General features: G+C 41.3%; 1 protein-coding gene across 4 annotated transcripts; it reads left to right on the top strand.

Moving 5' to 3' along the window:
• LOC113030599 (C-terminal-binding protein 1) lies at positions 1–27,216 on the top strand. 4 transcript variants are annotated; one of them, XM_026182199.1, is made up of 11 exons: positions 1–229; positions 15,317–15,471; positions 17,074–17,218; positions 18,299–18,402; positions 18,777–18,879; positions 19,318–19,442; positions 20,815–20,904; positions 21,435–21,565; positions 22,789–22,916; positions 23,080–23,194; positions 24,540–27,216. In XM_026182199.1, the coding sequence occupies exons 1-11, from the start codon at positions 136–138 to the stop codon at positions 24,766–24,768; spliced, it is 1,419 nt and encodes a 472-aa protein (XP_026037984.1). In that variant the 5' UTR covers positions 1–135; the 3' UTR covers positions 24,769–27,216. The 4 variants fall into 4 exon arrangements, with proteins under 4 accessions (XP_026037984.1, XP_026037987.1, XP_026037993.1 ...); XM_026182202.1 differs by having other exon boundaries at positions 10–229; positions 24,573–27,216; XM_026182208.1 differs by lacking the exon at positions 1–229 and adding an exon at positions 6,722–6,975.
• Positions 27,217–27,794: the final 578 nt, after the last annotated feature.

The raw sequence follows: 27,794 nt of genomic DNA, 5'->3' as shown, positions 1-27,794 counted from the left end.
TTTTCCTGTGTGTGAGCGAGAGCGCCCTCCCCCAGCTGCGCTGAACATCTTGCCATTGGCCACAGTCCAGTACCAGGCTGTGCTGATTGGTTGGCTCCAACTCTAATCACTTACAATTGGCCCATTATCTACTGCATGCCACACCTCCCGTACGCACACACACACACACCTCCACCCAGCTTTGGGACACAGTGGAAGAGTGGACACACTGAGAGGAAGGTGATGCAAGGTTTGTGATGTATTTTTGGCCCCATATCACAGACTTCCTGTGTGTAATTTTCTGTGTGTGTCTATGTATGTGTGTGCAGGTTTGTGTGATAACAGCGGCTATTCTGTAGTGTGTTTAAGGTCTGAAGAGATAACTCTGTGCCAAGCTAATAAGGGTGAAACAACCCCCCCCCCCCCCCTTCCTCTGTGTACTTAACAGTATGAAGGCTTGGTTGTGTGTGAATGTAAGAATTTGTTTATTTTTCTGTGAAAGGGTTGTTGTTTAGTAAGTAAGATGTTTGCAGAGACGTGGGGATTACTGCTTTGATGAATTCTACCCAGAAGGGTTTTTACATGTTGCTGCTGGTTATATAGAAAAAAGTCTGAGTATCAGCTCTCATCGTATGACAAATACAGCATCTAAAACATCCTTATGAACCATAAATAGGGAGCCGATTAGAGAGCGAGTCTTTAAACGTAAGTGTTGAGAGGGCTGTGCACTCCTCAGCGCATATGATCAGTGAAGTATGTGAGGTATTAAGAGCCAAAACCACTGTGAGTCCCAAAAATTAATATTAATAAGCTTAGATAGGACACTTCATGCAAAAGTTGCAAAACCCCTGTTTTACTGTAGCTAAAACATTAAACACAATCTATAACAAAATAACTTAAATAAAGTAGAAAAGCTGAATGAAGTGAATACAATATAACAAATGACACAAAGGAGCCTAATAGGTAAAAATCTAAACAAAATCCAATAGATCACCATTAATAACACGGTTAAAATACAATAATCTTGTGTAAAGAACAAACAATTTTACAGGTATCTCAGTGAAAAACTAAAAACTTAGTACACTTTGTCTCAACAGCTTGCATAATTTAAAGTATTTATTTACTGTATGGCTTTATCAGTCTCTCACACTGATGTGGAGGAACTTTGTCTCACTCTTCTTCACATTATTGCTTAAATAAATTCATTGAGGTTTGCAGGTATTTGTTAATGCACGGCTCTTTTATGGTTCCACCACAGCATTTCAATCGGGTTGCAACCTTGATTATTTTCTTTTTTTAAACATTCTGTTGTAGCTTTGCGTCTGTGTTTGGGATAACGGACCTGTTGCATGATCCAATTTGGGCCGAGCTTTAGCTGTCGGACTGACAACCTCACATTTGGCTCGAGAACACTTTGGTATTCAGAGGAGTTCACGGTTGACTCTCTGACTGCAAAGTGTCCAGGTCCTGTGGCTGCAAAACAAGCCCAAATCATCACCCGTCCACCACCGTGCTTGACGGCTGGTATAAGGTGTTTGTGCTAATATGTTCTGTTTGTTCTTTTCCAAACATGCTGCCATGTTCTTTTTAGAGAACAGGCCCTTCTTCTCCTATATCTTTTTTTGGCAGCTTACAGGGTTTTAAATCATCCAGTGCCCAATTATTATTTCTACATCCACTTATAAGCACTTGGGTCCGAGAGATGTAAACGGTGACAGCGAGGGTCTCTGCAGATGTCCGCAGAGGATTTACATAACAATGCACCAACTACCCATGCGCCCCAGGCGGCAGACTTCAAGAAGTATAACAGGAATGACTGCTCGGCCGTTGCGCCTCGAGCTGTCTGTGCTTGTATATGATCAAGGTATAACATGATCGGTGTCCCAGCCACTAGAGTGTCAGAGTATCCAGTTTGTAACCACTCTCACGCAGCCTTGTTTGAGCCCAGATGCATGGTTCTAATCTTTACGTTTTGGTCTGCTGTTTAGCATAATGAAAACATCTAAAAGAGTCCATTTCCTCTTTTATTAAACAGCTCAAGAAAGCAGCTCATCCAGTAAGAACTGATTTTTGTTATGCTGATCAGACATTGGAGCATTTCTCATTTTTAACCTCACACTCTCATACTGTTATTGAGTTTTCAAATAGGTTCTTTTCTACTCCTTGAATGAAACAGGAAGATAACACAGCACAAGTTTCAGGCCAGAATCAAAGAGACTACTTGACTACTTCCTTTATTCTTTTCTTACTGTGCCCATCCTTTTGCACTCCTCAACTTCCTCTTCCCCCTTCCTTTTCCTTTCTAGCGCTCTGTTCCTTAATCTCTCCCGTTGGTCTCACCTAGTCAGCCTCTTTTCACTCATCTCGCCCCCCCTCCTTCCCTCCTTCCCTTCCACATGTTGGCTGGATTCTTCACGCCTGCGGTACCCATCTCCACCTACAGTAGATTAGATTGTTTCTGCAGTATCTACTCTCTTCTGTAGTGGCATCCACATTGTTCTGCAGCTCACTGTCAGCATCCATAAATCCAATTTGTTGCCCATGCGTGTGTCTGTATGTGCCTGCGTCTGCATGTGTGCTTCAATGCGATGCAGCTGCCTTACGTTTAGTTGTCCGCGTGAGTGCATTTAAGTGTCGCAGGCATCCTTTTGTTTGTGTGTGCTGCAGAAATATTATTTCCGTGTACCTGCCTTTCAGTGTCAGTACGTTCGTCTTGCATGAGTGTGCATTTATTAAGCTTGTGTCTTTGTGGATGTGCAGGCGTGTATCTTTGCAATTGTTTGTGCGAGTGAGCATGTGTGTGTGTTAGCGATAGCTCTGGGTCTAGTTCGCTGTCAGTCTTGATAAGGCCAGTGGTTGGGAGGCGTCAGTCTGCTCGCCTGGCCTCTGCGTGGTGGATCTGCTGAGGAGCCGAACCATTAGACACGCTGCAGTGACTATAGAGAGAAAAGGAGTGGGAGGGTGGAGATGTATGGTGAGAACGCCTGAGAGTGGGAAAAAGAGAGAGAGAAATGCAGGAATGAGGAATGGGGTAGGGGTGGAGTGTGTCGTGGTGGTTGATGGAGTGTGAATAAGATCAAGATAGAAACTGGGAGAGGAAGATGATAAAAATCATCACAGTCAGATAAGGAGGGCAGATGCAGGCGAGGTGAAGGCAGTTAGAGAGAGAGGATGAACAGGAAAAACCAAAGGAAGTCTATCCCCAGTTCTTTCCCTCTTCTGTTTCACCTTTTCCCTCCTGAAAATCATTAAATATTCAATCTCTTTTAAACTATTTTTTCTTTTTTCCCTTATATCTCTCTACTACCCATCCACCCCCCTTTGTTTCCTCCTTGCTCCCTGTGGAGCTTGAACAGTTCAGATATCCCCGCAGTGTCGCCTTTCTCTGTCCTTATTTAGAAGCACCAAATATGCTTCATATTTCTTCCATCTCCTGGGGAATATTTGTCTCTCGTATGTTAGCTGAAGTCGCTGTCAGCCTCAGAAACAAGATAAACACGTCTGTTGCTTCTCTAGTCGACACAGGGATGTCAGTTTGCATTTGGTCTGAGACCTCAAGCACCTAACACATTCCTTTTAATAGGATACATGCAACTGTGATGTGTCAGAGAGACATTTCTCAATTACTAATCAGTTTAACTACTAACTGGCATAATTTGTTGAGTTCAATATATCACGGTTATGATACTAAAATACGAGACAGCTCGGGTGCTTCTTCTTGAAACAGCAAGTGGCTGATACATTCTGCAGTGTGGAGCAAATCTCACAAACCTCCTAATCCCACAGCAAATTTTTAAAGTATCTGCTGCAATTTGCACCTAATTTATACGTTGGTTCGTGGGCTTTTCCTCGTCGCAAATTTGATCAGAAACACATTTAGTTACACATGTTTACAGTGCAGAGGTGGAAAACCTTGTTTCTTAAGTTAGAAAGCGTCTCAGGTCTGTTCCCGCCAGCTGCTGCTACTGGCTGCGATAGAAAAGATTACTTCAAGTCAAGCTTTACAAGAGAAACATTCAGAAAATGCCATCGCTTGCCACTGTTCGGTGCTGCAGTGTGAAATAAGCATGAAAGTGTTGTGGAAAAAGCCAGGAGGACCCAAAACAGCCAAAATAACGTGTTTTAGTACATCAATTGTCACGGTTGACAGGTCTCTGGTTCAGTATGTCAAGGCTACTCATATATACGTGCCTCATATATTTGCAAATATGAGGCAATCTGCAGCTCGTTCCTTTGACCTGTTTTTTTTTAGCGTTGTCTTGTCTAAACTGTGTTTTTTTCCTTTTACTATGTTTACCTTTGGAAAATTTGGAGTCGACGTAATTTCCATCATAGTTCTTTGAACAGGGCCAGAAAAAAGAGGTTGGGTTATTTTATTTAAAGAAAGAGGCAGTGGCCCAGAGCCATGTATGGTCCACTTCACTGTGTAACTAAAGGGGGGAAAAAGGTAAGGGAGGAGGGTACTGCTCATTTTTAATTTTGTTTCAAACAATTCAACAGTGCATGAAAGGAATGATGGGAGGAAATGCTGGTGTTGAAAACAACAGTTTCGCTAACCCTCTGCCTCTTTTTGGATTTGAACAACTCGCCCACTGGCTGTCTGTGACATTTACCAATAGTGAGCGTGTGATGTAACCATCATTGCTGTTAAACTAGGTTAGGCGCCGGCAGTTAGAGGGGCGTCTGAGGCCGCTTATATCACAGCCGTTATCAAGTGGCTAATGTGTAGATGACAGGAGCTCTAAAGCCATCACTGCAGTCAGTCTGGACAGGTATTTACTGTCGGTGACCAGACCAAAGCACCCAGATGGAAAATTGGAGACTAATTGGATGACACACTAGCTGTTGCTTGCATTTTTGGACACACCTATGAGGTATTATTAGGGAACAATAGAGCATGAAGGAGAGAACGGCCATATTACATCACTGATAAGATTTCTCCTTCTGATAATGGTCTACTTTAAAGGCTTAGTTTTTATGCGCAAAAGGAATCAACAGAAAATAACATGATAAAAATGGCGAGGACATATATACTCGCTGCCCACTTTGTTAAGCACATCTGTTCAGCTGCTCATTAATACAAATATTTCATGCAACAGCAACTCAGTACATTTAGGTATACAGAGTTCAAAACGAGCATCAGAATGAGGAAGAAAGGTGATTTTTAAGTGGCATTGAATGCAGCCTAGTTGTTAGCACCACAAAGATTGGTCTGAATATTTCATAAATTGCTGATATTCTGGGATTTCTCCACATAGCCATCTGTAGGGTTTACAGAGAATGGTCCAAAAACGAAAAAATATGGACTGAGTGGCAGTTCTCTGGCTGAAAATGCCTTGTTGATGACAGAAGTCAGAGAAAGTAGGCAACAAGAACTCAAATAATCACCTATTATAACCAAGGTATGCAGAAGAGCATATTTGAACCTTAAAGCAGAGCAGCAGCAGAAGACCATACCAGGTACTAATGCAGTCAGCAAAGATCAGAAAACTGAAGCTACACTTCACACAGGCTCACTAAAATTGGACAAATGAAGCTCTGATCTGGTGAGTCTGCTGTAAATAACATGAAGGCATGGATCCACCCTGCCTTATACCAATGGTTCAGGCTAGCAGTGGTGGTGTAATGGTGCGGGGGAGGATATCGGCAATTCAGTAGAGCAACTTTACATTATGAATGTTCAACCAACAAATTCATATGGATTTAAGCATCTTTTAATCTACACCATACAAAAAGCAGTTCTGAAGGCAAGAAGACGTCAACTAGGTAGTAGGAAGGTGTGCCTAATAAAGTGGCCAGGACAGCACATAAACAAGATAATTAGAAAGAATAGTAATAGTAATAGAATAGTAACATTTTATTTTTAAATAGATGGATGATTTAATAAAGAAACACCATAATGCAGTAATAAGAACTTTTCACTTATAAAATTTAATGTTCTTTTTCTGGAGGAAATCATTGTCACAGGTTAAATATTTAGCCAAGCAAAACAAGCTAAACGTATATAACAAGGAACTATAGCACAATCAGCACATTTCATACGCTTACTTAAGGTGGGGTAGACTAACAGCACTGACTTCCTCAAGTAACTTCCTTAAAATATAAAAACATGAACCTGTATTCATGCATGGCATAAGCACAGTGTATTTACCCATATAGAAAGTGTGCATTACTCATGGAAGTGGGTTAAGTCAAAAATATAACTAATCCCTCGCAAAAATAAAAAGTTTGAATGTTCTCAAACAAACACAACGCAAGAGTAAACTTATAAACCAAAGATGGTGATTAAACGGGTGTTACTAAAGGCACACATTGATTGCAGTGTTACAACTTGTCTCCTCATTATTCAAATTAAGTTTTGTTATAGTTTCGTTTTTATCACAGAGAACTAGTTTTTCCTCTCTTGCTTCAGCCTTGAAATTGCACAACTCTTCTTTCTTTCGTCTTTCCTCCTCCCTGTCGTCTTTCAGGAAACAAAAGATGAATTTTGGCCCGCGTTAGCTCCTCCCCATTCCTGCTCTCCCTATCGCTCTCTCTTTTTTTCTATGCTATATACCCCCCCGCCATCTCTTTTGCACTCTCCCGCTCTCATAAACGCAGCAGCTCTTGCAAACTGTGTGTGCTTCTTTTTTTGGTGACAGAGAGCTGGAAAGACAGAGAGATTTTCTGTATTAGAAAGTGAGAAAGGAAGGGGAGGGAGGTACCTAAAGACAGCGGGGAGGGAGGGGTAAGAGATAGAGAGAGCAGGCGAGCGAAGGGGACGGAAGGGAGGGGAGAGAGAGAGAGCGAAAAGAGGGGGAGCACATGTGTATGCTTGTCACTAAGGGGCTGGGAGAAGGACTAAGGGAAGCGAGGTAGCTGGCCACAGCCGCCATATGCTGACTGGATTCCTGTTCATGTCTGCTGTGTGAAGACTGTAGGTTTCTGTTGTGTGCTGGCCGGCTGGGGAACACACCATGGGAAGCTCACATCTCCTCAACAAAGGCATGCCTTTAGGTAAACAACCAGCACTCTGCTTTTATGTGGGAACTGCATATCACTGTGTGTGTGTATGAGTGTGTGTGTGCCAATATTTGTGAACTCAGTGTAGATCATTCTGCCTCCTTCTCCCCTCCCCCTTCTCTCTCTTCCTCTCCCTTTTTCCGTCTCCTCCTCCTCCTTCTCTTCTTAATTCACTCACACTGTTATCTTTTGTTTTTCCTTAATCGCTCAGCCGCTCTCATCACACAAGAATGGTTAGTCCTTTCTCTAAAGATCTGTGTGTGTGTGTGTTTGTGCGTGAGTGAGTGTATGTGCACGAAGAGGCAAATCTCTGCTATTGAAAGCTGCTTGAACACCTCTGTTTGCGGTGACAGAAATAGATCTCCCTCTCCTTCGAGGGCTAGCAAGGACATGACACATATTTGCCTTTCATTGTGCTTCTTTTAATGGAAAGTGGTTGCCTTCACTGAAGTGTGCGCACAATTTACGTGCAAGCACACTTACACACTCACAGACATAAAAGGGAACTAAAGTGACACACATATTCAAGTATAAACATGCATGCCCCCAGCCGGATTCACAGGTAATAGATGCACCTTATGATAGGGGCTGCAAAAGACTGTTCTAGAAAATGGGATCAAGGTAGGGCTGCTAGGAATAAGAAAGGGGTGGGAGGGGAGGAGGAAGAGGGGGGTCGGGTGTCGAGCAGGAGGATGAGGGTGTGAAGATAAACGATCATTCCCGTGTTATCGAGTTATTATATCAGCTAAATCTGCATTTGTGAATCCAGTTCTTCTTCAAAGAAAGCAGACATTATTTGATGTCATCAAGAGGCTGCAGGCTCTTTTTCCTGATGACATCAAAGATTAAAGTTGCAGCTATTATCTTACTACCCCCCCACCCTTTTTTTATTGCCCCTCGCTTTGGGCAGATATCTTCTCCACATCCACGCCGGCAGCTTGAGAATCCAAGGTCACAGGACTAAATGACTGTGGCTTAGCAAGGTTTGTCCTTTTCAAGACGCTCATGCACAAATCTCCACCAGTCAATAATCGTGACACTGATTGGGTCGTGGGGTCTGTTTCAGTGCACGGTGACAAGCACTGAACCTTTAAAGGGTGCTGTAAAATCAGCTTGCAGTTTCAGGTGATTGATTGATTCATCTTTCTGAAGGCAGGGGAGCCTCTGATCTCTGTGTTGTATCGTGTCTGAGCTGATTATGAAGGCCTAGATGAGTGACACCCCTCTAAAACCATGTTAAACCAGATCTGCTGGTAAAACACAAAAAATCGAATGTTGGTAAACGCATCCCATGAGGCCTTTACACTGTAAACACGACTGTTATAGTTCCAGGCAGTTTCCCACTGAGAGATGCCTAATGTCAAAGGCAAAAATCGAGGGAAACCGCTCATGTGGTGGCATGTTGTTAGTTTAGAGAAATCCAGAGTAATCTGAAACGGCTATTAGATTACAAGTCACTACACATCTATGTTGGAATGTGAAATAAGGGCTCCAGTACCATTTCACACACTTATGAAAACAAATACAGGTTTTTTTATACTGCACTACTGCCATATAAAAGGCAGGAATCTCCTCAGGTGTAATTTACAGCACTTAGAAATCTATAAAGTGCTCAGCAAAGAGACTGTAGCACTAAGAGCCATTAAGATGCTTGGTCTATTATGTCAAATGCTTACAGAAAAATGACTGAACTAAAATGGGAATCAATAGTGAAAGATGTGCCAGTCAGAACTAATACATCTCACTCTTTTATTCAGTCAAGGTTAGCCTTATGTAATACTTGCTAGCTGCATTTGACAAGTTCGTTTTTTATTGAGAAGGGCTGTTCAAAGGGGGGAATGTGACTGAGACAAAGTGGCAAGATCAAAAGACGAGTACAGAAAAAACAAAACACAACAAAAAACCAACAGACCTACAATTTACCACCCCAAAACAACAGTTAGCAGGTAGGCTATAATTCAGCTATGGTAGGTAATTAGCAGCTTTGCATTATGATGAGTCCGTGCATACTCGTTATTAATTTATATGTCAACACTGTCAAGTGAGTCTGATTGGGGTAAAACCTGCAGATTAAATAACTTTTAAGATGATACCTGTAAAATGGCTTTAGCAGCCTCTTTAAAACGACCAAACAGCACTTTAAGCAGTTATTTTAGCTCAGCTCAAATAAACGGTGCAATGTGTGAAACTAAACCCTTTTTTCCTTTTGCTGGGAATACCCTTGAAACCGCTCAAACGGCCCCCTGCGGGTCCCCGCACTTCAACAAACCCATAATCTAAATGCAGTAAATGCTTCATAGCCTTAATAATCCATTACGGGGAGGCGTTTACACCAGAGTGTCCAAACTGACCCAATCCAATTGAAACTTCAAAGTGACTGTGATTTTAAAAAAATGTATATTAACAATTAATCCAATGTAACAGGCCAGCAGCCATACAATAATCCAGTTACAGCCTTATAAATGTATTTTTTTTCCTCTAGTGCAAATACTGTTTAAGCCAGTACTTATAAACAGTTTATGAATTCCTGCAAACAAACAGTGGGTACTTGTGACATTCGTGGCAATCTGGAAATTGAACCCTAAGTCATGTCAAATTGAAAATGATTGACTTCACAATTGTAAAATAAATATTTTCCAGCAGAAATAGCTTCCAATAATAAATTATTTTTAACAATTACAATTTATTGATCTATTAAGCTAGTCTCTGGAATATTTAAAGTATAGGCACATAGCACAACTGGAACTATAGCCTGCCTCATCAAACTTTGAACTGGTTGCCATTACTGAGTTGCTGTCAAATGTTATTGCTGGTTTGCTGCTGGTGTCTTTCATTATGAGAACAAAGACCTGACAAACCTGAACTGCTTTGCTGACACCATACCTGCAAATGAGAGCCCTGCATGGTGATCGTTTCTATGTGTAAGCACCTGTGTGTGTCATACATCACTGTATATTAGTCATGTCCAAAAGCACTGACTGACGAGGCAAAAGTGTAATACCTGTGTTAGTGTGTAGGTGTGTGAGTCCATGAAAGAAGGAGGACCAGTGGTGATGGATATGTCTGTCTTATTATTTTTCCTTCCTGGGAGTTGAAGTGGGGGTAGGGGGAGAAAGACGAAAGACAGAAACATCAAGCCACCCCTGAACACTTTGTTCCTGGATATTCACCCGCTTTTTAGCAATATAAATACAACTATTATACAAAGCACGCCTTTATGAATTGCTAGGGAGTTGTGCAGAGCGGGAGAAAAAAAGAAAAACGGCAAGGGAGATGAAGAAAGCCTGGGGAAGTGAGACTGAAATGAGAGATGGAGACCAAAAAATGAGGCAACATCAGATGAAGAGATGTTGAGACGAACACTGAAGGGGTGAGAAGGAGGATACGGGGGCTCTTGTGGTTGCTGCACGCCACAAGAGCCAGTAGCATTATAAATCAGCCATGCTGTGGCTCGATGATTGGTTTCTACGGCTGCAGGCGACTTGAGCGATCACAGGTGCCGACAGCGATGTCGTCCCCGCTTTTCTTCCTTTCCTTTTTCTCGCTCGCACAGTGAAAAATAAAAACACTTGATCTGCTGGAGCTGAATGTAGTCAGACGAGGAAAAGGAATGTGAAGATTTGTTTTTAAATATTGAAATGAAGAAAACGGGAACTATTCTTCTAACTATTCTTAGCTTATAGCTTAATAAATAAACTGTAACAATAGTTATGACCTTTTTTCAGCTGACTAATAGTTCAACACAGAGGAAGCCCTACAGATGCTTCGGAGCGGTTTACCCTTGTTACTAGAGTGCATGTTCTTGTGGGAAAAATCAGGTCCGCTGCAGCTTGTTTTGGCAGATCATTCTGCATCGAGGCTGGCCGACGTCCCGTTGACCTGTACGTTTAAAACGCATGAAATTAGCTGATCCTTTTAATTGTCTTTGTTGACTGACAGTGTGAAAACACGGTGTCCCTCCTCGGGGACAAAAATCCAGCTGTTCCTAAGAGCTGGTCAATGACAGCTGGATGCAGGCAGGCCGCAGGGCTTTCCCATTGGCTCTCGTGCTGCAGTCCCAGCAGTCACTGGCAGATGCTTTTTCAATTTCTAAATGTCAATCAAATGGCATTACCATCATTTTGCTACTTTGGGATGGAGCCTATTTTCATATCCATGATGTCATTTGATCTTGCCCCCCCTCCCCAGGCTCAACTGTTACTGTACAGATGGTTATTGTATTATAGTGAACAATGAACAAAACTTTCTTTGTTTTCGCTTTTCCCAAGTTGCAAATCACTACCACTGCTTTGCTGCGTTTACTCAAAATGTCTACTGTTCATGCTTGTGCATCTGAGTTAAAGAGTACTTGTTCAGAAATGCTGGATGGAAAAGCACGAGCAGAGCTGAAGCTCTGGCTGTCAAGAGGCCTGTTTGCACCGTGAATGCCCCCAGCAGTCACCAAGCCCCGGGGCTACGGGAGAGGTAAAGACAGAGTGAGAGATTACTGGAGTATTTAATATAATGAGAGAGGGAAAGGAGAGGGATAAGCGTTTACAGTTAGGGAACTGGAAGTCTGGCCAATTATTTAATATAATGAAGGATTTAATGAGTGTTTAAAGTGACGGGAGAGCGAGAAAAATACCAGTAATAAAAAAAGACCAAGAAATAATGACCATTTGAGTTGGAGGATTAATATTTACAGGGCACTGCTGTGGTTTGTGAGTGTGGGGGAAGAGACAGAGACAGTGAATAAAGCAGTGTTTTATTGCCTAGTACTACTCAGCAGGCTGAAGTGCTGGTACTCCCAAGGTCATTCATGGGGCTGGAATGAGAGCTATTTCCTCCCTCAGTCTGACCAAGTGTGTGCTGGAGAAATGTCTGGAATCTCTGTAACCCCCCCCATAAAAATAATACCAGAATGACAAGATTTCATGAAAATCCTGTCTGCTCAGTTACTACTACTTTTTCCATGTCAGTGCCAAAAACTGAGCAGCGCGGTGCCGTAATTCTTCTCGCTGCCGCTGTATTCCATTTTCTAAGCTGTGCACCATAGATTTTATATTGATGTGTAAGTGCAGTGGCCTCCAGGCAAATCCTATTAGGTATAGCTGATGTTTTAGCAGGCCACATAAGGCACCATGTGCAAGATTTGAGTTTCACCTCACTGGACTGCTTCATCAGATCAAGTTTCATGCTGTAATCTGACAATGCAGATTTAAGAGACAATGCAGAAGTCGAGTGACGGGTCGCGCGATGTTGGGAGCTATTCTTTGTCGCCGTGCAGCTTCTGAGTGCTCTTGCTTTTCTTTTTTATCAGTGGAAGTATGAAGGAAATGCCCACATTAAACCAGGAGAACGTGCTGTGGGCAAAACTGAGGTGGAAACCAAGTTTTAGCTCACGTACAAGTAGCTGAGCTTCTGTTGTGGCTGCACGACAGCTTCATACCACATGAAACCAAAACTGAAACGTGTTTGAACACAACTGTTGGTGTTAAATTCCCGACAGCGAAGCGTCTCTCTATGTATTTTGTCATGCACTTATAGCGTGCTAGTTTAAAAATAACCACGCGACTATGCTGCTTTAAACAAAGGGAAAGTTAACGGTAGACGGATCAAACGAGACACAAACTGAACGCAGACCCCTTGTATCGGTTTTCTTAATATAGACTGTGAAAGCTTATTTTGTGTCACAGCAGAACTCTAATGGCTGCAGCCTAATGAGACGTACGAGCTGAAATGCAATGTAACGCTGCATACATTACTTCCTCATGCATGCACACCAGTGAAAACTGCTGCAAGTATGTGGGGGAGAAAGTCACAGAGTTTCAACCTTAATGACCTATTTACTTCCCACGGTGGGCCTTTCACATGAGAAAAAAATCATCATCCATCATCATACATACTTTTATAAATAGAAGTTAATTGGATGTTTTCCCCCAGTCTGCCCCTTTTCTCTTAATTATACAGTTACACTTATTTACTCCTAGTGGTTACAAATACAACACAGTCCTCATCTTGTAGTGAAGCAAATGGGAAAAAAAGATCAAAGCAGCAACCAGTTCCTGGCCAAATGTAATTAATGTTAAATGCAAATTTCCAGTGTTAACAGAAAGCCAACAAAGATTAAATAATCAAAACATCAGTGCTAAAGGTCAGGCTCAGACATCACTCCAAATCAAAGAGCAGAGGTGTCTCTCTGAACTGTTTTGCAGCAACATAAAACAGTCACACAGGAAGAAATCAATCCGCTGCAGGAAAGGTTGGGACACCGACTTCTCCAACAACAGGATGCAACCTCAAAAAACATGTTGCATTACTCAAAAGGTTTAATAAATTGGAAAGTCCCTTTATGTTTCAGTCATTCTGAAAGTTGCATTCATTCTGCTTCTTCCCCCCCGCCCCATGTTTCTGTCTTCAATAATCTGAAAAGCATGAACTCACTGTTTGAAGTAGAGAAACGCAGCCTTTAAGTACAAGAAAACAAGTAAACAGCAGCAAAACCCAAAATGACAACGAGCTTCAACTGGGCTCTCGGTGAAGCTGTAGCTGCCAGGAGAAGAGTGTTATTTTTTCAGATTTCTCAAACTAATTCATAAGTTAGGAGCTGCCAAACTTCTGTCCACAAGTACGGTTCTCAGGGATTCTTGGCATGCAAAGTATTGCGTAGACCCTAGAATCTTGATTTCGTTTAATTTAAATGACTGGTTTAATAACTTGGCTTCTTTTGCACGATGTTGGTAATGCAAATGGAAAACACACTAAAACTCGGGGAAGGTCAATTGTGTATCCTTTGAGTTTTGAGTGGAATATTTTGAGTGAACTGACAGAGGAGGCTGCTTATTCGAGATGTCAGACTGCACATCTCAGATGGGGGGAAAAGTCAGCGATGAATGATGGGTTTGTCAGCATCAGCAAAAACAGGCATAACTCTGCACTTATTTCATCTGCAGTGTTTCAGAGGGCTGTCAAAACTTTACATGTCAAAAAATCCCAATTACACACACACACACAGCCAGGACTTTCTTCAGAATCTGCATCTCTATGTCCCTCAGATGTCTTCTGTCTCAGGCTGTAAGGCCCTCAGTCATCTGGAATAATTATTCCATCGGTTATGTGGAAAGAGAAAGGGAGGGAAACGATGCAGGAAAATGCAGCAGGAAGGAATATTCAAGGAAAACTAATAAATCCACCTCCTATCAACCCCTGTTCTTGTTATAACTTCAACAAAGGCCCACTAGTGGGGTCATTTGGCATATCTTCATTGTTAAATACCATTTTTCCTCCTGTACAGCCCAGCAGCACTCTCAGGGTAATGGTTTAATCTTTAGGCATGATTTAATAAAACACCCTGCGGCAGGGGTGCAGGAGGAGTTCGCTGTAATTCGGTTATTGACAGATTTCAGTCGGATTTCAGAGACTCGCGTGGCAAACCGCTCTATCCCTTGCGAACTGTTGCACTTCCTTACGCACCTGCACGTTTACCCCTTTCAGCGATGTTTCGATGTTTTTCTATTTGCATTTTTCTTGTATATTTATAAAGAGACACTTGGTTTCATCCAAAATGTGCTGCACAATAAACAACTGAGATATAATCTAGTGCTTCAGGCTGCATGCCTAGTTATTTTCGTATCAACACCGCCCCATTTTTTCCAAGTAAGCAGCTCCCAAGATGCACTCTGAGTCCATGGGGATGAGCATTTACATTCAGTATATAAAGACTTGTGAACAGGCTGGAATAAAAAGTATTCTTCATTATCACAGGCTGTTGTTTTTCCTCATTATTAATAACACTAAATTCATATAGCAAGATTTGCCTTTTCAACGCTATTTTCTACTAGAATAGCTACGACACCCACCTCATCCATCTTCTAAATTACCGCCTGTTTCATAAAGTCAGCAAATTTAATCATAAGTCAGCAGTAATTAAGCAAAAACAGTGAAATATTTCAAAGTTATGAGGAGAAAAACAGCTGTGAAACATGACCTCACACAAGAGGAATTAGCTCCGCAACAGGCAGACAGCTGCTCCGAGAAACAGCTTTTTTTCCTCCACGCCTATTGTCACTGTTGGCATGGCAACCACCACCTCAGAACAGAAACATTATGGGATGCAGATACAGCCGCGGCCTCGTGTGTGCCTGGGACCTCATCCTTATTTTCACTTTAAAATTTCCTACACAAAAGTAAACGCTGGAAGTTTGAATGAAGTACAGAACAAGTATCCCCATTCCTTTTGTAGGAGATTTACACTGGTGGTGTTTCAGCACCACAGCCTACTTTTCCACCCATGTCTTCCCTGTCTTCTTTTCTTCTGCCGATCTGACTCTTTGTCCCTCACTTCTTGCGTTTTTAGGCATCAGGCCCCCCATTATGAACGGGCCCATGCATCCGCGCCCCCTGGTGGCGCTGCTGGACGGGCGAGACTGCACTGTGGAGATGCCCATCCTAAAAGACGTAGCAACTGTAGCGTTCTGTGACGCTCAGTCCACACAGGAGATCCACGAGAAGGTAACATGCTTGAAGTAACATGTACACATAAAGTGCAATAATAATTCTATAATTCTATCTGGATGTTTTTGTGTTTCAGCTAAACAGAAAAAAAAACAGGCAAAGTAAAGCGTTTGCTTTTACTAATTTTGCATATATGGATTAAACAGAAAGATAACCAAGTAGCTGACATGAAACTTGTCACCATGGGCTAAAGGAATAATGAAAGCAACGTCAACCAATTCAGAAACCAGTGATTTAAAACTCTCTTTTCATGCTTTCCTGACTTAATGATGCTGCCATATCTAATAGGCTTAGAATGCTTAAACAGATATGAATCGGTAAAGCAATGGCACCAAAAAGAAGATTTAATTTAAAGCTTTGAAATATAATACTGCCTAGCCCAAAAAAGTCACCATCTGGATTTAGCTAAGAAACAGGTAACAATACACACACAATGTCAGAAGAACTCAAGGGATTACGACTAAACAGCTACACAGTCTTTAAAAAGTGAGGGTAATTGGAAAAAAAGGCTTCTTTTTGTCCCGAAGGATAAAGATTGTAGCGATGGAAAAAGTTCACGAGACTTGAGAAGCCCAGATTTACCCTGTTTCAGGGTGATGGGAATGAAGAGATGTGGATGAAGTGATTTACCCATCACGCCCAGTGCTTACCATACAAGTCTGTTGGGGCAGTGTTATGTCTGGGCTTCCTTCAGTTGGTCAGGTCTACATTCAGAAATGCTATGTGCTCAAAAAAAAAAAATCAACTGAATATACCGAATGACGAGGTTTTTCCATCAGGATGACAAAGGCAGGATTCGCCAGACTCAGACTGAGAAGAGTGATTCAGGAAGCATGAGACATTATTTTCACACTGGCCACCACAGAGCAGAGACTCTAGCCTCAATGAGAAACGTTTAACCTAAGAGAAGAGTCTAAAGTTAAATAGATGATGTTAAAACAAAAGGGATGCACAAAAATCAAGTACAAACTTGAATGTGGGTCAGATTCTGCAACAGTCACTACGATTGTAAATGGGTTTGTATGTCTGGCAGGGTTATGTCTTGTACTGGGTGTCTGCCAGGCGCACCCTCTCTGTGAGCGCGCTCAGTAGGCCACAGTGTGGGAGAAACAGATGGCACTCCCTCCCTCGCAATCCTTCTCTTGCTCTCTGTCTCTGGTTCTCTAATAAGCAGCCACCTCATTGTGTAATTAAAAGGGCTTCTTTACTGTAATTGAACCGCATGTCATTTTCATCCCCTCGCACATATGAACCAGGGGGCTGGCAACATTACAGAAAGATCACACCAATTAAAAGGTGTCGGCTCTGTAATGTATTCAATTCTATATGATAATCTTATTATCTGCTTCTGAGCCATTATGGTTATTGTCAGACAATAAGCTAGAAATGATTAAAAGTCACTGACAATTCAGTGTGAATCGTATTAATTCTAATATTAGACAGTTCAGATAGATGCAGACACCTTATCTTAATTTATCTTAATCTTACTTCAAAAGGCAAAATATCAATGAAATGTAATTCTCAGGAAAAAAAGTTAATAATAATAATAATTTCTTATATGTTAACTTGCTCTATATGTTGTGTTGTGTGTGTTTCCAGGTCCTAAATGAAGCTGTAGGAGCGCTGATGTACCACACCATCACTCTAATGAGAGAAGACCTGGAGAAGTTTAAAGCGCTGCGTATCATCGTCCGAATCGGCAGCGGTTATGACAACATTGATATTAAATCTGCTGGAGAACTTGGTAGGAACATGCACACATACGTGCACATATTTGCATAATAGCAAAATAGTTCTTCCCAGCTGTTTCAGTGCTCTGTCTTAAAGACACAGGCAGAACTGGCACAGATTTTAATTTTCCTGTTAGTAATCTAACAAGAAAGAAGCGTCTCTGACAATTTGGTCTACTGTATTGTTGCAACAGCCAAGTTCGACTTTCTTGTTGCCAAACCTGTTTTACTTGTTCAGCTTCTTATTATATTTTATGTTTTAAAATACTTAAGATGAGCATTGGCGTATGAATTTATTATTCAATAAAAAACGATCCAGTCTTTGGTATGACCCACTGTCTCTCCTATGTGAGGGGGGGAGTGGCCTCATTTAGTAAAGAGATGCTTTTTCCAAAATTAACCACAAATTTCATCACACTTATGCTGTTCCTTACTTTCTATTGTAAATTTACTCTTGCAGCTATGGATGTTAACTTTTGATGTGTCCAAAATTTTAAATAAAAAAGACAAACAAAGTTTTTTGCATGCTTTGGGAACAGATCTTGCTATAAACACAGAAGTAACACCCACCTTGTGTTTAAACCTTTTGTTTTTGCGGAACAGCCAATCACAAGAATCCTGGCTTAAAGAGTGTGAGAAGTGAGCCAGATCTGTAAAGACATTTTCGAAATTAGAACAATAGGGCCCCTTTAAATACATTTTTTAAAGTAATTTAATATATGAAACACGAAAAAGTCGACTGTAAGCTGTGTAAATGCATGACCTAAACATTAAGTCAAATTTTAAGCTTCCTAGCTACCAGTTCCTGTTGCCATGTTTGCAAAAAATCTGTAATAGAAAAAAGGAGAACTTTTTTAAAACTCAGTTTGCTCCTGCAACAGCCTGAACTTTACTAACTTCCCTTATCTTCTTCTACCGAGAGCCTCTTCCATTTTAAAGTGTCGAGTAGTTTTGTATTTTGCACAGGAAAAAAAAACTGCTGACACCTTCAGCTCGTACTTCCCCACAAAAATAGCTTTCACCAAACGTCATTTCTCTCTCAAAATGGTTTTTAAAAGCTATTACCAATCCTTATCTGCTTTCTGGTCCAACAGGCATAGCTGTTTGTAATATGCCAGCCGCCTCCGTGGAGGAAACGGCAGACTCCACGCTGTGTCACATCCTCACCTTGTACCGACGCACCACCTGGCTGCATCAGGTTTGTAGCTCCGTGTGGCTGATAAAAGAGTCTCAAATTAAATGGATTTAAGCGACTTATTTTAAATGTCTTGGTTAGTGGTGTGCATTCGGTTATCACAATTTTAGTTTCGACAGTTACTAATCAGAAAAATTGAAACGTTCATTCATTTTCTTTAGAATGTGGCTGTATTTGAAAGACGTTGATGTAAGATGTAGAAGGTACAGTAAAATGATTTGTTCCTCAAATCATTATTTAGACTTATCACCTGAAACGACTTAGACTTTGGTCATTGAGTCCAGATATTATGATGTATGGCTGGATCATGTTCAACTGTAACGTTTGTGTGCTCTGCCTTGTATATGCGTGTAATAACTAATTGGTATTCGTGCCAGGCTCTGCGGGAGGGGACCCGTGTTCAGAGTGTGGAACAGATCCGTGAGGTGGCATCGGGAGCAGCGAGGATCAGAGGAGAGACCCTGGGACTCATCGGGCTCGGTGAGTAACAACAAAGACGAACGTATGTGAAGCAGAGCTCAGCAATACACACCGAGGTCAGCATGCTGAGGTGCTCACAGTGATCATACTAACACGCAGGTACAATGTTTGGTCAGCTGGTCAGAATGTGCTGTCTGTTTTTACATTTCCAGTGATCGAACATTTGTTCTGTCGTTTCTAGTTTTGTCCTTAGCTCAGCTAAATTGGCTAAATTGTACATTCTAAAGGGTTTTTCCAGTAATAATGAGCAAACGTGGGTAGCAGTCAGAGAATCGCAGTATGTAATTTGTGCTAGCAAAAGACAAAAAGCGGAATATTAGATGCACGTGGATATAGTCTAGATATATAGGTTTTATATGTTTGCAGTTTTTCTAATGCCCCTGCATGAGTATTGATGTTAATGTAATTCCACGCCCGCGGGTATTCCTGTGTTTCTAGGTCGAGTGGGCCAGGCTGTAGCCCTGCGAGCCAAGGCCTTTGGCTTCAGTGTGATTTTCTATGACCCTTATTTGGCTGACGGTGTAGAAAGATCCCTGGGATTACAAAGGGTCACCACACTACAGGTAAAACACACACTTGTGAAACCATTTTATATTTTAAACATCAGCCTCTTTTCACTTTTGTCAGCTCTTCTGTATAATAGAAAAAAAAACCCAAAACATCTTTTAACAGTTTATTTTCCATGGAGTCATTATTTTCAAACGGTAACTCCATCACTGTTTATGCTGTGGAAGCACAAACAGGGTACTCCTGTCTGAACGCAGATAGAAAAAATAAGCTCCGCCTAGATTTTACCATGTGCACGTCACCTTACTCCTCAACCATTTGAGAGAAAATCGAAATGGTTAATGAAAGATTAGAATGATTATTCTGATTGATTATTATCTGATTGATATATAATGATTATTTTTTTACAAATTTTGGAGCCAAAGTTACAATAAAAGTCCATTAGTCCTGTGTGAATCTTGATCAATAGAAAGTTAAACTCATAGGCAGCCTTTTCATACCTCTGCATCCTTGACATCTACAGGCATCGGTCGTATACACTATGTGACACTGAGACCATAAAAGAAGTGAAAGCTAATTAAATTCCACAGCTAATTTGATTTTGAGTGGATTTAAGGGCTACGTTTAATGAAAAATTACAATGGCTTGTGAGTTACTACTGAGAATCAGATTTTAAGGGGGACGTGCTATGCTCATTTCCATCTGCATATTTGCATGTTTTCACTGATTTTCACAAGAAAGAATCCTTATTTATACATATACACTAATACTAATATATACATATATTTACTTATACTTACCTATACTTATACTGGGCTTTGGTGTATCTCCTCAGTTCATGCTTTGTGTGATACAGGCAGTTTTAGCTCTTTTTCCTTTAACTTTATTCTGACTGCCTGCCCCTAACTAACATGTGAGCACGACCCCTGAGCCCAGCTCTGACCGTATAAAGGCTATTGTTGACAACATAGAGACCCAACAGTGCCAAAAATTGGTAGAAAGCCAGTGTTTAGATCAATGTGAAGCTATAGCTGTCACAGTATGCACATGACAGAACATGAGGAGAAGCAGAGCAAAATGCTTTGCACAAATATCAGCAAAGCACCTGTCACACAACAATGCTCACCTGGCGTGTGTGCCAAAAACAATTTCCACTCAGCTCGTATTTAACCAATAAGAGCTCATCACTAGCACAGCATTTAAATGGATTCAGACTAAATCCTCTTTTTACAGGGAAACAAATCCTTTGTCTCCAATTCTCTTTGCTGACGAGAATGCTTTCTCCACAATCCGCCGTGACAAATAGGCATTTATTGCAATGGTGCTGTGACCACTGTGTGTGGAAAAGTAACAGTAACTGTCGTCTGGACCTGGTTCAACATTTCTGTTGGGATTGGGATTAAGTGGCTCCTTTTTTCTCTTCCTCAGGATCTGCTCTTCCACTCTGACTGTGTGTCTCTGCACTGCAGCCTCAACGAACACAACCACCACCTGATCAATGACTTCACCATCAAACAGGTAAAGATCGGCATTCGCACTCATCGCCCAACACACGCGACACTGAGCAGGTACACTGAAGCATAAATGATTTCTTTGGCCTCAAATCAACTACTGAGTCCCATAGCCATAAATATTAAAGAGCCTACACCCAGGGAAGCCCACCATTTTACAGATTAATGAGGTTCTGTACCACGTCTGAAGGACTATCAGATATTGGCTTTTCTCCTTAAAGGATTTTAGCTTTAAACACTTCTACCCTAACTGGGAGAGGATAAGTGAAAAGACAATTGCTCAGTGTAGGCCTATAAAATATTACTGGAAATTCTGCACTGTGAGCAGAAAATGTGATTTCTTTTTTATTAGCTTTACTGAAAGGGATTTGTTTCATATTTAATATCACAGAGTCTTTATGTACAGGGGCACCGATCTTAAAATGTAAATGTGGTGTTAAGCTCAACTGAACATATATCACTGACTGTGTGTGTGTGTGTGTGTGTGTGTGTGTGTGTGTGTGTGTGTGTGTGTGTGTGTGTGTGTGTGTGTTAAAGATGCGTCAGGGGGCGTTTCTGGTGAACACAGCAAGGGGGGGTCTGGTGGATGAGAAGGCTCTGGCTCAGGCCTTGAAGGAGGGAAGGATACGTGGAGCTGCCCTGGATGTTCATGAGTCAGAGCCTTTCAGGTAACCTCCTGTTTTAACTGCTAGCTATATTTGACTTTATCGTTAATGAATTCATGAATTATTCCATCAGTGCTACTGGCCACTTTATTAGGTATGTAGTCAACTGCTGGTTAATGCAAATATCTAATCGGCTAATCGTATGGCAGCAACTCAGTCAAGGCAACCATCAGAATGTTAAAGAAAGATGATTTAACTGATTTTGAACATGGCATGGTTTTGGTGCCCGTATTTCAGAAACCGCTGATCCGCTGGGATTTCACACAACCATCTGTAAGGCTGACAGAAAATAGAAAAAGAGAAAAAAAATCTATTAAGTGGTAGTTTTCTGCGAGAAAATGGCTGGTTGATACCAGAGGTCAGAGGTCAATGGCCAGACTGCTTTGAGCTGATAGGATGATAACAGTAATCTCAACTAACGACTCAGCGCAACCAATCTATGCAGAAGGACGTCTCTAAATGCACAACCCATTGAAACTTGAATCAGATGGCCTACAGTAGCAGAAGGAGAACAGGACACTGAGGCTAAAACTCACAACGGTTCACCAAAATTGGATAATAGAAGATAATAGAAGGTCTGATGAGTCTCAATTTCTGCTGCAGTCTTTAGATGGTAGGGTCAGGCTCTGAAAGCATGGATCCGCCCTACCCTGTATTGGAGTGGGGAATATTTTCTTGGCACACTTTAGGCCCTTGCTGTCAAGTGAGCATCATTTGAAAGCCATTACCTAGCTGAGCATTGTTGCCTACCCTCTATAGCCTATCGTGACCACAGTGTACCCATCTTCTGATGACTGCTTCCAGCAGTACAACACACCATGTCACAAAACTCAAATAATGTCAAACTGTTTTTTTTTTTAACATAGCGATCAGTTCAAGTCCTCAAATAACCTCCATAGTCAGCAGATGTTCATCCAATATTACTCCTTAGAGATGTGATAGAACGGGAGATCTGCATCATGGATTGGCAGCTGATAAATCTGCACGATGGTTTCATATCTTATGGACCAAAATCATTGTTGAATATTTGCAGCATCTTACTTCACTTCCATGAAGAATTAGGGGCAGTTTACAGGAATGTTTACTAATTTTATAATATCATGGTATTCAATGACATTTGTGCCACAGCATAGGTCATCAATAAACACAAAACAAAAGCCTTTTGTGGTGCACAAAATCATTTTTGCTGCAGCTCAGAGTGATTGTACTGCTTGTGTATTTGTCAGTTTCAGTCAGGGTCCGCTCAAAGATGCCCCCAATCTCATTTGCACACCACACGCTGCCTGGTACAGCGAACAGGCATCACTGGAAATGCGAGAGGAAGCAGCCAGGGAGATCCGAAGGGCTGTGACAGGTAGTGCACACACACGGTCACAGAAACACAAACTTTAGCAGACAGCATGATTTCTGATGAAAAAAGCCCAAAAAGTGGTATTTTAAGGAATTCCATGCTTCCTGTCGAGGAATTTTAAGGGCCTTCTTTCCTTTTCTTCTATCCTATTTTTCTTTTCTTTAAGGTCGCATCCCAGACAGTCTAAAGAACTGCGTCAATAAAGAGTTCCTCACCCAGAACAACCACTGGGCAGGTGTTGACCCAGCTACCGTCCACCCTGAGCTCAATGGGGCATACAGGTATCAACCAGCAATTACTTGACTGGGTTTTTAGTTGTTCCTTCTTTTGGCATATTTCTACATATTTTCCAACTATATGGAAACCTTAACCCTTAAGCTTTCAGGGTAAAAGAGCTACAATCATCAGTTGATGTTTGTTTTGGTCTTTCAAATGTACTCGAGCTTTAAAGGAGCATGTTGCTGCCCTGTTGACTTCCAGTCTGTTAGTACTCGCAGATGTGATGACAGCTCTGACTACACACGATAAGAGAGGTCACACGGCAGTCTATAATTATACTGATGGGTAGACAGCGTCGCTGCCTGCCATGAGGAATTCAGCCAGGCAATGTCAGCACAACAAAACACTGGCTGCTGGGGTATTGAAAAGTGCTTGCAGGGTGTATCACATCCTGAAATAGCAACACAGTTCAGCTTACCAAACACTGCACTACATCTACTACGCAAAGCACTGTTTGGTGATGTGAAGAAGGTAATGAATATCCCACTTATAATTATTAGTTTATATTCAAATCAGATTTCTGCAAACCACAAAAAATGGAGGCCAAATTTCTGTACGTACAGCAAATCTAAATATTCCACAGCGACACACAATAATCAAACATGCTGTCGTAATCGGAAGTAGTGTCAAGTGTCCATGGGTTTTTTAAGTGGTCTTTAATGTTTAACATGTGGACATGGTTATGTCTAGGGCTGTGTGATATGACCAAAATCTCATGTCCCGATATAAGAATTCTATCGTCCGATAACGATATAAATCACAAAAATGTAACATTTTCTGTAAATTCTGTGAATCTCGGGCAGCTCGACTTGCGTGAAGTGTTTCCAGCTGCGCGTCATGTAGCTGGAGTCGAGTGTTTTAACCGATACATGAAACGATACATTTTTAGACATAAGTTGCCGTAAACAGTTTATTTTGCGACACCACGAAACAAACGATAGCGTAAAATGAAACGATAGACGTTTTTATATCGTCATCCGATATATATCGTTATATCGAACAGCCCTAGTTATGTCACTCTTTTATCATTTATGCGATTCCTGTTTTTATCCATTCTAAGATGTTTAGTGTTTAGCTTTGTTTTTGTTGAGTGCTTGAACTGAATAACCACCTTGGTGGGGGTGTCCTCTTGGAGCTGGACCTTAGATTTACTGACCCACCCTGTAATCATGTGAGTCATCGAAGGTCATATGACCCAAGGTGTGTGTTATTACTGTCAAGTAAGGTGTGAATCCTTTCTAAGACACTACCCTGTGAGTTATTAAGGTTGCATAAGTGAATTTACAAAATGCCTTTAATCATATTAGTTTAACTGCATTTAAGATGACTCAGTTCTTATTCTCTCAGATTTTATTCTCTCCCCATGTCTGTTACCACCAGGTATCCCCCAGGAGTAGTGAACTTGCCATCTGGCGGCCTCCCTCCCCCTGTTGAAGGCATTGTACAGAGCGCCGTGCCAATCGCGCACACCCTTCCGCCCGCCGTCACACACCCTCCTCACGCCCCGTCTCCCGGACAGAACACAGTGAAGCCACCAGAGGGCGACAGAGAGCAGCATCCAAATGACCAGCTGTAGCCCCTCCACAAACACAAAACACACACGTTCCCGTGTTGTCTAGTGACTGGTGGTGGTTGGCACAGCAACCGGTGTCATTGCGATAAGTTCTCTAGTGACAATTGTTATCAGGTTTGGTGTCAGATTGACCGGTTGACGTCCCAATTACAATCAATTCAAGAACTCTCTGGCAACTGGTTTCCAACAGCCGGTTCACACTCCAAAGAGGAAGACAAGGAAGGTGGTGATGAATTAAAGAGCAAGGCAGCTGTCTGCTGCCCCGACCAGAAGTTGGTCTTCCGATCGCTGGATGATCTTCAGATTCTGTGCCAGAAGTAAATAAAAAAAAACAACAACATAACAATAACTATCTGTTGATTTGGGAAAAAAACTAGGATCAAATTCCTCTGTCTTAGACTGTAGTGTGTCCAAAGTTAGAGGGGCGGGGTTTATGTCTTTCTCTCTTTTCTGTGTCTTTTCCTTAGTTTGATGTACAAGCAAAGTTAGTAGGTTATAAAATGAATGTAACCTGTCTGTGTACAGTTTTAGACTTAAAGCAAGAAGATACTGATATTTGTATTCGAGTCTTAACAAAAGCAAAAGTGATCTCTCTATGTAGCTGAACCAGTTGGAGAATACAATATCCGTTTTTATTTTATTTTAATGTCCCCAAATTAGCAAGCCCCCCCAAAAAGAGGCAGCTTTTTGCACACCATCTCAGGAGAGTAAGTTTCCGCAGTTGGTATATTAGTTATTTTTTGTTTCTTTTTGTTCTTTTTTTTTAGTTTTGTTTTATAAATTCTTTTTTCATGCCACTTAGTGCTTTTGTTTTTCTACCTGCTTGCCTTTTCGTGTCCCGCTACATTAGAAAAAGAACTTTAACAAGAGCTAAAGTTGAACTGATGTTTGCTTTTGTTAGTTATGTTTAAGGGGCATGTGACTTTGCTCTTGGGACTTGTCTAAATGCTTGACCGAAATCAAGAGGGTTGTGGGAGGAAAGGCTGCAAGAAAGCGGTAAAATGGTATGCCAAGGCTGGGAACTTATCTCCTTGTCTCTATTAATATATATGTCGACAAAATGATGCACTGAGAGCTTGTAGCAGACCGCACTTTGAGAAACAAGGATGTTTATCTTGTCCTGTCTAATGATACAACAGTACCCCTATCACACACAGTAAATGTGCAGGTCATGGAGCATGAACAGTTTGATGAATCACTGAGTCATGGTTCATCATGCTGCAAAGTCAGTATATTACTGAAGTTGCCCTTGCAGATATAGATCTCTCCAATCAGCCCGAAGAGTTGCAAAACACTCAACTTTCCATTTGAAGTTTTAAACTCACTCCCAGATGTCACATCTAGTTAAGCAAAGTTAACGTTTACTGACAGATGAGAAACAGTCATGCGCATGAACTTGAATCAAATGAAATCTTCATACTGTTTAGGACATTTTAAAATTCAAAGCAAAGTCAGTAAATAAAATAAAAATCTCATTTATCCAGACTACTATCCCTTTAACATTTCAAGATGGGTCCTTCCTTGAGTATACCGTTTAGCCACTCTCTGTGGCCTCCGTGTCTATGTGTACATATGGTGTTCTGCCTGCCTGTGTCAATGTGAGTTGGTTGTATCTGTGTCTAAAAAAGCAGCACTGGGAGGAGGGGTGGTGGCTTGTGCTCTCCACAAACATCAATACAAAGACTGCCATTAACAAAATACTTAATACGAAACTATAAACACCTGAAATTGAAACTGATTCCAAACTTAGCCTAGCAATCTCTCAGAAATTAAATCTCTTACAGGTTACATTCCCACATAACAAGAAGAGTACAGTGTCATGCAAGTGTAAAACTCTGCCAAACCCTTTTCTCGCGTGCTGATGTTAACCAGCCATCTGAGTGAAGGTGCTTTCTGATCCCCTCCTACCAGCAGCTGAGTAGTAAAAAAACAGTTTACTGTTGCCTACCTGGTCTTCTTCATGGTTAGGTAGTAAGCGTAGCAATCAGGGATGGAAATTTTGCCAGCGATATCTGAAAGGGGCGCCTCATACTGAAGGTACTGCCAGGCTAGAGCCCCAAAATCCTCAACATCATGCTGAACTGTTTTGAACTTGAATCTTAAACAAGATGCCATTCTTTTTCTGTGGACGAAAGTCTTCTGCTTGTTTCTTTCTAAAACAAACTGCGAGCATTCCTTTATTAAAATGATGGGCGCCACATCAGATGAGCTTTTTAAGTGTCGAGGTGCTCCTTGAATTTCCATCCCTGGTAGTAACACACAGTCCACTGTTGCCTACCTTGGTCCCCTTTATGGTAAAGTAGTAGGCGTAGCAATATACAGTATACATAATCTATATTCTACAGTAAATATCATTATTTTTGGTCAAAACTGACAACCTGACAAAGATACGTTTGTGACTGTATGCATTTGTATGAATTATTTTAAAAGAAATAAACTGTGGAAAGGTGATGGTTGCTTCCTTAATGCCAATGTGTTTGGTTTTAAGGGGAAGTTATGAGTATGTACAAGAGTATGAGAGAATTTCTGATTTAAAGTAAGCATGAATTTTGGTAAATTTACCAAGAAAAAAAACGATTACTGAATGTTTATGGAACACACACCACAATTTGATGTTTGAAGCTCATTCTTTAAATTATTAAGTTAAAACAAAGAATTGAGTGGTCAATACAACATGATAAGTAACTGTTTTAATAGTTTAATAATCGTAAGGTAGGGTAGTTAGTCCAGCAATGGGCAGCATAGTGGCTAAATTTGTTAAGTTTCAAATCTCTACACCACGAGGTGACCAGCTCTCCTAGTCAAAGTTCTCAACTGGGATTTCCAACTTGTAAAATTGAAGCTGTCCAACCAACCACAACTTAAGAATATAGGACGTTGGCAGTGAATGCAAATGTAAATGCCACTGTAAAGCATAAGCAATCTGTACTGACAAGTGCAACTGTGAGTTTCTAAATACAATACATGGAGAGGAAAGACTGAGTTTTATCCCCCCAAAAAACAAGCACCACGGTGTAATGCTAGACATG

Source organism: Astatotilapia calliptera, chromosome 2 (assembly GCF_900246225.1).
Source record: "Astatotilapia calliptera chromosome 2, fAstCal1.2, whole genome shotgun sequence".
Lineage (NCBI taxonomy): Eukaryota > Metazoa > Chordata > Actinopteri > Cichliformes > Cichlidae > Astatotilapia > Astatotilapia calliptera.
The sequence above is the reverse complement of the archived record's forward strand: the minus strand, read 5'-3'. Positions and strand labels throughout refer to the sequence as shown.